This window comes from Saccoglossus kowalevskii, chromosome 6, assembly GCF_978046115.1.
Source record: "Saccoglossus kowalevskii chromosome 6, keSacKowa6.1, whole genome shotgun sequence".
NCBI lineage: Eukaryota > Metazoa > Hemichordata > Enteropneusta > Harrimaniidae > Saccoglossus > Saccoglossus kowalevskii.
This window is the reverse complement of record NC_140646.1, coordinates 32,943,485-32,954,472: the sequence shown is the minus strand read 5'-3', so window position 1 is coordinate 32,954,472 and position 10,988 is coordinate 32,943,485. Positions and strand designations below refer to the sequence as shown.

General features: G+C 32.9%; 1 protein-coding gene across 5 annotated transcripts in view; it reads right to left on the bottom strand.

Annotated features, from left to right (window-relative positions):
• Positions 1–4,503: 4,503 nt before the first annotated feature.
• Positions 4,504–10,988, bottom strand: part of LOC102807147 (uncharacterized) — a 37,426-nt gene continuing 30,941 nt past the window's right edge. For 2 of the 5 annotated variants that reach the window (XM_085500392.1, XM_085500393.1), the window contains exon 7: positions 8,647–10,716. In XM_085500392.1, the coding sequence (XP_085356518.1) occupies positions 10,590–10,716 (127 nt within the window). In that variant the 3' untranslated portion in view covers positions 8,647–10,589. Of the gene's footprint in view, positions 8,116–8,646; positions 10,717–10,988 lie in introns of those variants that run through there. The other 3 variants (XM_085500395.1, XR_014929712.1, XM_085500394.1) reach the window with 3 other exon arrangements.

Sequence of the window (10,988 nt, the reverse complement as noted above, 5' to 3'; positions counted from 1 at the left end):
ACGCAATTATGGGATGAATCTGAATAATAGTTTTCAAGTAGAGATGACTTTATGAAAAGTTTATGCAAAACGATAGACAAATGCACCATAATATACGTCAGATGGCTGCGCAGCGTAAACAATAAAATGCGTTCCAATAGGTTAGACTCGAGCCTATAGAGGGCGCACATCAAACCGGCACACATTCAGGGTGGACGTCAGGGTGGACGTCAGGGTGACACAGTCAACTAACGAGAGAGGCAAGAAAGTGGATTGGAAGGTGTAATGAAAACTAATTCTATCAGTGACATCAAGTAATTATTTCTTATACAACAACTCTAGATCGTACCATAGAGACTTGTCAAAACTCCCAAAGCGAAGTTAATAGAGGCTTCGTCGTTGATCGATGGGGGTGACATGAAGAGCAATCCACGAGACTGCTTTTACAAAACAAATTATAAAACTGACATTGTTGGGTATAATCCGAATTCAAGTTAAAATGATGTGTGGCGTGTTTTACTTAGGGGTCAACAACATGAAATCAAGTGACAGGCTGGAGAATTTGACAACAAATATTTGCAAGCCAGACACAGAGGATAAAATATGCACACAGGTTATCGCAGGAAAAACGCTGACAAGTAAAACAACAAGCAGCCTCTCGGCTGAGATGGCTCCGCTGTTAGCAATGCACATTTCAATTAAACAACAAGAAGTTGAAAATATCACTTTTTACCAAAAATGACAAAAATATTCACCAAAATTAGAGAATTGAAGATATCATTACAAAATGAACAAATCTGAGAGAGGTCCACATGTAATACCTATATATGTAATATCAAAGCAATTGGCCTTGCGGTTTTTAACAAGAAGTTGAAAATATCACTTTTTACCAAAAATATTCATCAAAATTGGAGAATTAAAGATATCATTACAAAATGAACAAATCTGAGAGAGGTCCACATGTAGTACCTATATATGTAATATCAAAGCAATTGGACTTGCAGTTTTTAACAAGAAGTCGAAAATATCACTTTTTACCAAAAATGACAAAAATATTCACCAAAATTAGAGAATTGAAGATATTATCATGAAATGAACAAATCTGAGAGAGGTGTACCCAAGGTACATATACACCAAGTATCAAAACATTCAGGCTTGTAGTTTTCAAGAAGAAGTCGAAAAAGTAAAACATTGACACGGACGACGACGGACAATCACTCATATGATAAGCTCCGCTCGACAAAGTCGACAGCGGAGCTAAAAATGTTCAGATAAGGGGTCAACCATTTGAAAGCATGGGGGTGGCTGGACGAGGGTGACCAGTGTATTTTTTTACATTGTCTTATATGTACATTTACATGTGAATAAACTTTTCCTGTAACACCTTGCCTGCATTTTTTCTTTCAGTGTCCAGCTTGCAATTTTATTTTTTCAACAAATCTTCTGGTTTCCCCCATGAATTACAATGGTCGATGCCTTACAATATATACCTAACCTACTGAAACACATTGTAGTGTTTTCCTGCTTTGAGAGGACACAAAAGAAAGAATGTAAGTATCTACCATAGTCCAATGAAGACTTTAGTGGCTTCAAGGAAATTATTTCACACAGACCTGTGAGGGCACACTAATGGAATACATACATGTTCTTAAAGGGTGGTGGTCATCGTGCCACACATGCTCAATATATATGGATCTCATATAAACAAAGATGGTGACTTTGACTGTTGTGCAGATAAACAAGTAAAAACTGAGACATTACTAAGCAACCTCATTATCCATATATGGGTATTCTGTAATGTCATTGCACAATCTCATTATCCATATATGGCCATACTATGATACCATTGCACAATATCATTATCCATATATGGCCATACTATGATACCATTGCACAATCTCATTATCCATATATGGGTATTCTGTAATGTCATTACACAATCTCATTATCCATATATGGGTATTCTGTAATGTCATTACACAATCTCATTATCCATATATGGGTATTCTGTAATGTCATTACACAATCTCATTATCCATATATGGGTATTCTGTAATGTCATTACACAATCTCATTATCCATATATGGGTATTCTGTAATGTCATTACACAATCTCATTATCCATATACGAACATACTGTAATGTCATTGCACAATCCCATTATCCATATATGGCCATACTATGATACCATTGCACAATCTCATTATCCATATATGGCCATACTATGATACCATTGCACAATCTCATTATCCATATACGGACATACTGTAATGTCATTGCACAATCTCATTATCCATATATGGCCATACTATGATACCATTGCACAATCTCATTATCCATATACGGACATACTGTAATGTCATTACACAATCTCATTATCCATATATAGCCATACTATGATACCATTGCACAATCTCATTATCCATATACGGACATACTGTAATGTCATTGCACAATCTCATTATCCATATATGGCCATACTATGATACCATTGCACAATCTCATTATCCATATACGGACATACTGTAATGCCATTGCACAATCTCATTATCCATATACGGACATACTGTAATGTCATTGCACAATCTCATTATCCATATATGGACATACTGTAATGTCATTGCACAATCTCACTATCCATATACGGACATACTGTAATGTCATTGCACAATCTCATTATCCATATATGGCCATACTATGATACCATTGCACAATCTCATTATCCATATACGGACATACTGTAATGCCATTGCACAATCTCATTATCCATATACGGACATACTGTAATGTCATTGCACAATCTCATTATCCATATATGGCCATACTATGATACCATTGCACAATCTCATTATCCATATACGGACATACTGTAATGTCATTACACAATCTCATTATCCATATATGGCCATACTATGATACCATTGCACAATCTCATTATCCATATACGGACATACTGTAATGTCATTGCACAATCTCATTATCCATATATGGCCATACTATGATACCATTGCACAATCTCATTATCCATATACGGACATACTGTAATGCCATTGCACAATCTCATTATCCATATACGGACATACTGTAATGTCATTGCACAATCTCATTATCCATATATGGACATACTGTAATGTCATTGCACAATCTCACTATCCATATACGGACATACTGTAATGTCATTGCACAATCTCATTATCCATATATGGCCATACTATGATACCATTGCACAATCTCATTATCCATATACGGACATACTGTAATGCCATTGCACAATCTCATTATCCATATACGGACATACTGTAATGTCATTGCACAATCTCATTATCCATATATGGCCATACTATGATACCATTGCACAATCTCATTATCCATATACGGACATACTGTAATGTCATTACACAATCTCATTATCCATATATGGCCATACTATGATACCATTGCACAATCTCATTATCCATATACGGACATACTGTAATGTCATTGCACAATCTCATTATCCATATATGGCCATACTATGATACCATTGCACAATCTCATTATCCATATACGGACATACTGTAATGCCATTGCACAATCTCATTATCCATATACGGACATACTGTAATGTCATTGCACAATCTCATTATCCATATATGGACATACTGTAATGTCATTGCACAATCTCACTATCCATATATGGACATACTGTAATGTCATTGCACAATCTCATTATCCATATATGGACATACTGTAATGTCATTGCACAATCTCATTATCCATATACGGACATACTGTAATGTCATTGCACAATCTCATTATCCATATACGGACATACTGTAATGTCATGTCATTGCACAATCTCATTATCCATATATGGCCATACTATGATACCATTGCACAATCTCATTATCCATATATGGCCATACTATGATACCATTGCACAATCTCATTATCCATATATGGGTATTCTGTAATGTCATTACACAATCTCATTATCCATATATGGGTAATATGTAATGTCATTACACAATCTCATTATCCATATATGGCCATACTATGATACCATTGCACAATCTCATTATCCATATACGGACATACTGTAATGTCATTGCACAATCTCATTATCCATATACGGACATACTGTAATGTCATTGCACAATCTCATTATCCATATACGGACATACTGTAATGTCATGTCATTGCACAATCTCATTATCCATATATGGCCATACTATGATACCATTGCACAATCTCATTATCCATATATGGGTATCCTGTGACATCATAACACAATCTCATTATCTATTTATGGGCATCCTGTGATATCATTGCACAATCTCATTATCCATATATGGGTATTCTGTGACATCATTCACAATCTCATGATCTATATATGGGTATTCTGTGACATCATTACACAATCTCATTGTACATCTATGGGCATCTTTAACCTGTGATGTAATGTAATTGTACAATCATAACACGTATTACAACCATACCCTCTGATAAGTTTAAAGTGACAGCAATAACTACACACACAGTATATACTTCATTTTATTATGTTTATTAGTAAATCAATTCACACCAAATCTAATTTAAATGCTAAATGAGACATTGGCTCCAACTGTGTCTGTGCACTTGATGACTTAAAAACACTGCCGCTGGATATCACAGTAAAATAAAGAGTTTGTTTACACAAAATATGGATTACTATGACAGTGGTGCTTCACTGAAGTACGTCTTTCTTTCACTGATATGTTAATATATTGAAATATGTTTGTTGTTGTTTGTTTCTTGAATTCCATTAAAGATAATGAATTTTGACACCATTGCTACTACTAAGTATAACCAGGGTAGATACAGACACATAGTTGAAGCCAGACTATTTTAAAAGTATTTAAAAAACAGATGCACAAAATGATTGTAATTAAACTTTATAATTATAAATTATAATGAATAAGAATTATTCATATCATAAAAACTAACTTAATTGATTAAAAAAAAGACTAAAATACAGAAGTTGGATTTAAAATATAGTATTTTGGGCAACTATGGATGGGTGATAGCACATCAATGACAGGGGTAGAACTACGAATGGATGATACTAATACATGATGGGGGGTACAAGTATAGATGGGTAATACCATATCCTTGATAGGGGTGCAACTATGGATGGATGATACCATATCAATGCCAGGGGTGCAACTATGGATGGATGATACCATATTAATGATAGGGGTGCATGTTTTAACCTCAAATCTGAAGTTATTATAGCACCTAATGAGCACCTTGTTTAGTTTGTAACCTGCATCAAAGCAGTTACTATGGTGACCTGTTCTAAAAATGTAAATTCATTTTTAAGAAATAAACATAAATTTACATATACATATTTACGTATTGTCTTTAACATGCACTCCTGCTGCAGAGTAAAATCAACAATATAAAATGCACAGACTGATAACGAAAGTGATACTTGTACTACAATCTCACTTGACACCAGATTTTGACATTTCACACTTTCGAACAGCTTCATACCATAGGTGGATAAATGAATGAATGAATGAATGAATGAATGAATGAATGAATGTTTATTCTACATCAGAGCTGGATACTTACGTCATAAACCCATCAAATGTTGATAGACTATACAAAAAATATTCAAATAAGAATACAAACCAATCTATCCCAACTCTCAAAATATACTCATCATACAACACAGAAAAATAGAAGATTTGTTTTTAAAGACAGAAAAAATATATATTTGGCAATAAATTGTAAATGAAGAAAGCAAAACGAAAATATGGATCACATTCCTGTGACTTATAATGAATAAATATTTGAATTCCACAGTGGTTTTTTTTCAGAAGTTCAGACAAATAGGGAAAAAAAATGGTTTGTGTTTGGTGTAATTCATTCAAAATATAGACCCATTCCAAAGAGGTGAAGAAAATAAAAACAAAATTGAGCTTAACTGGAGTGTGAATTCTCACAGGAATATGGCAGAATATTAATGCTATCTAGGAAAAAAACATTCTCGAAGTTGCAATCCCACTTTTCAAATCTGTGGAGTGCTAACCGATATACAAACAACATCAAATGTTGAGAGAACGGCCTAATGTTTTAATTAGGGATTTATGAGAAATTAACGCAGTATATAAAATCAAGCTAGATTTGTAAACATTCACCACTCATTTAGAAGTGAGGTTTTGTTCATCCTGGAAGATCAGTTACATTGAGGGTGAATTCAAAGGATAAGTACCTCCATTACTCTCAAAATGTAGCATGTAGAAAGGTCAAAACAGGATATCTACTTTTAGTCAAAAAAAAGGTCAATTTTTATCACCTTTCACAAATTTTAAACCCACATTTTTTTTCAGAATTTTTTTCATAATTTGATTAAGACTTTTAGCCAATAGAAAATGATCATTTAGTCCAAAATTATCAAAAACATTATTGAAAAGTACAGGCAAAATGTTCTACAAAACTTTTGCAGGAATTATGGGTAATCTAGATGTGGTGTTCACCATTTTGTAAAGCATGAATGCAGATTTAAATATTGCTTAGAGGTTTGGAGTTTTTATTGATATTATTATGAGACGTTATTTTACCATTATATCAAAGGTAGATGCAAAGCCAATCTGATGTGGACCTATATTTTTATTTCATACACTTTATTTTATTTTTAGGACAATTTTTATTATTTGTTGTTATTTTTTTAATACATATACCTTATTTTAAATTCTCACCACTTTTGCAATTACGAAAAATCCCAACAAATAGATAAGAATATATAATCAGATTAATTGGCAGAAAACAAATTCCTAGATAAAAACAAATGAACAAAGCAAACAGACATGATTCAAAGCTTAAAAACAGCAAAATATTTTTTTTTTAAATTCTAAGCTATTTTAAAAAAATATTATTTTCACTTTAAAGTTACAAAATTTGTAGAATCAGGATTCCAATGCACATTATGAATGGCAGCTTATTTTTTGCAACTAATAAAAAGAACATTTCTACTGCAAAAATCAACATTATTAAAAAAAAATCAACAAAATACCAATTTAGTGGTAGTATTTTCTTGTAAATAATTGTCGTACATTTTATGTAAATCATAGAAAGTGATCATATTAAAGTGACTGATTATTCAATTTTGGCAATACTAGCCCATAGAGGGCGCTATATGCCTCAAATTGTCCCTATGGGTATCTTGAAACTACCGTTAACTGCGTCTCCGTGGCAATGAAAGTATGATTCATATTCAGGCTACCTCAGTATTCTAAATCTTCTAATTTTAGACTCGTTAATACCAACACGACAAGTTATATTTATAAGTTTTATTCACCAATTAAGTTCAATTAAAGGAAGCACCTTGAACAAGGCGGCAGTTAATTTTGATTATTGCTACTAGCGAATCACTCATCGTAAAATATAAAATGAGATACTGTAATAAAATTTTCATCTGCGTTGAAAATAGGAGCCTGATTGGTTACTATGTTCTGACTATCAACAACTTTAATGGCTAATATCGTTTATCATTATCATTCTAAAAGAAGTATTTGAAATTAAATTTTCAAATAACTGAACCGTACAGATTAGTCCACTCAAAATATTCAGCAATTTGATTTATGATGACTTCTATTTCACAAAAGTGCTGAAAATAAAAAAAATAATTGTCACTGCCACAACGGGAATATCTTAATGTGGTCAACCAAAATGAACCTCCTCCCCACCTGATTGTCACATTACAGTAGGTTGACCAATCTATAATGTACGTCACCAAACATAGTGATCACATGATCATCTGCTACTGCAGTGAAGGTTTCACCTATGACCCTGCATTAGAGTAACCATAGGATTTGAGTCACATGTCCCACATGGACCAATGAAATAATCTGTGTCAACTGCATTCTACAATTGGGCAGTTTTACTGGATAGTGAATTCAATTACCAATCATAAGTTGTGTGACAAAACTGACAAAGTAATATAAGTGGTGTTCCTAACCAGCTTTTTAGTAGGTATTCTCTGATTGGTTGTCCATTTACTACTGAGTAGATATTTCTGGAGGAGAGACTTGATCAGCACCCTTCACAGTATTATCAGTAGTTGACAGTTTTGATTTCCAGTGAGTCTCTGGCATATCTGGAGTTGTCACACTGAAATCAAAGAAGCACTACCATTAAATAAAAAAATAACATAAATATTACAATCTTGTCTAGAGAGGATCTATATTCATTGTGTAAAAAAAAATTTCAGTGTATTCAGCTGCGACTTGCTACCTCCTCTCTATGTGTTCTATTGTAACCTATGGAATTATAATCCATATAAATTTATTGTAGCCTAAGGAATTAAAATCCATATGAATCTATGGTAGCCTAGAAGATTAAAATCTATACGAATTTATTGTATAGCCTAAGGCAATAGAATCCATATAAATATATTGTACCCTAAGGGATAAAAATCATATTAATCTATTGTAGCCTATAGGATAAAATTCTATATAAATTATTGTAGCAAATGCAGTATTCATCATATTTTTGGGGGGTTACCTATGCTTCTTTTGGAAATGTGCTTCTAATACAGAACAAGTACAATATTGTATAATTGTGACCTGGGGATGGGACACCCTAACACACATTCATCACCAAGACACACTAGGATTAAAATAAGCAGACAGATCACAATAGTAGTTTTTAAAACTTTAATGTGTAAATTATTTACATCTTATGTATTACATTTGTACCAGTACGCCCTCTAAGACGATACAACTGCAACTGACTCGCAAAGATTTGCCGTGATGCAAATAATTGTGCTAATTCACTGACGTGTGATTGATGCAACAGAAAACCATACATTGATATGGAGATCTTAAAAAAAAATCTTACTTATAGTAATTGAATTTGGAAAAATGAAATCAGGACCTCCCCCCAGCAGTCAATAAGTTGACTCATCTTGATTTAGGGGATTCTATTTTGACTCAGAATTCCTGTTACAGGACACACTGGTAACAAACAATAATAAAATATTTTAAAAGCACCATAAAAATTTACTTTCAATAAAATACTGTTGCCATAACAATTCCTCAAGAACTCTCTCTTTCTCTATATATATATATATTTAACTTTAATTTTAGTGTTTGGTTGAAAATCAAACCCATTTCAAAATAGATTCTAGCATTCAATACAAAGACCTAGGTTTCCATCAATGTGCCGTATAAGCCGATACGACCCACCACTGATGCACTATGTTCGACAATTCACTGCTGCAAAAAATATACATTGATTGAAAAACACCTTGATATATTTATGAAATTTGTTCTTTGGCAACATAAAATTCACATTTTTTTAAACAAGATAAGTGTAAATGCAAAGAAATCAGGACCAAAACTTTTTTTGTACCTCAAGTCAACATACAATCACATGAAATTTGTTTGTTTTTTTGTTTTTTCTTGAAGACCAACCTTTCCAGCAGCTGAAACTAAAAGCTGACTCAACTTGTTTTTTGGGGGATTCCATTTTGACTCAGGACTCCCACAAAAGCATCCCTTGGGTCTAAGATTCTGTTTGGTCTGAACAATACCTGAGAGCAACACATGTGTAATAAAAACATCGTAATTCAGCTTAAAACAAAATACAAATGCATTGAAATATTGGAAATCCAGAAAAATCTCAGCCAAGCAGCTTTATCTTGAATTTTGACCCAATTACCTCTTGTAAATTTTAATAGCACAGAACAGACACCTTAAAGAAAACAAGCAGTAGTATTTCCCTATGAATATATACTTTATAACACTTGAAACAACAAATAGCAACATGCTAATTTAATGCATTAATTAAAGAAATCTTAATTTGGCTAAAATGATAAGAATCTCATTGTGAAAATATCATTACTTTTAAATTACTGGATAGCTAATTGCTTGATGAGATCACAAAGAAAGTTGCACTCAAATAAGGCTTAGAAAAAATGCTGGTAAGCAGCCATATTCTATGACTTTGTTCGAAGAAAGCAGGCAGCCATATTATAATTTATTGCATTTCAAGAAATACAATTTCTATCAGTTGACAGCAATAAAATTGTAAAAAAACAACATTTAATAAATAAAATACAATGTAAATAATAAGTATGAATAAAACACATATTATCTTTAAAGAAAGCAGGCAGCCATATTGTTTTTTCTTTTAAAAAATGCAGGCAGCCATATTATGTCTTCGTTTGACGAATGCAAGGCAGTTATATAGCACTGTTGTTATATATTTGATTGAGACATGCTTCAAAATGACATACCTTGATGATGATGCTTAGTTAACTTAATGGGAAAGTCAGGGAAAACAACCATTTTCTCAGTTAATCACAACAGTGGCTATGATGTCATACTTTACCCATAATTCTTTGCTGGAAAATCAAGATGGTGGACTACATATCATCTGGTAGCATTATGTCGTTTGCCCGGACTTCCCCCTTTAAACTGCTTCAAAATGCTATATCTTTCATAAAATTGTTTTTCAAATATCACCTCAAAATCTGAGATGACAGATAGATGGAGATGTTGATCCACTCAGACTGCATGAAAGATACACTACTGTAACCAATAGCAACTGTCACAGATAAGACACAGCAGAATTTGTAGACACTATTCCAGACTTGATATGCATTCAACTTCGTTAACGATATCACTAAATCTAACACGGAATGTTTTTTTCAAAGTGACGACTGTTATCTCTTCCAACATTCTACTTGATACATCACTTTTCAGAATGCTGAAAAAAAAGGAAATTAATATTTTATTTCATGATGTTTGTGTTTGTTGCTACGGTAACACCCTAGGCAATGTATCACATTTATGGTTCAGGTATCTTACCAGCAAATAACCAACGCATAAATTAACTTAATATGTTAATTTTCTTTTTTCTGTGTGAAAATTATAAATCAAGTCTAAGAGGAAAGCTGATACATTATGCACAAAGAAAGCTGACACTTAAAGTAACGCCATTTACAAAGAAGACAAGAAAAAAAGACGCAAATTAAAGAT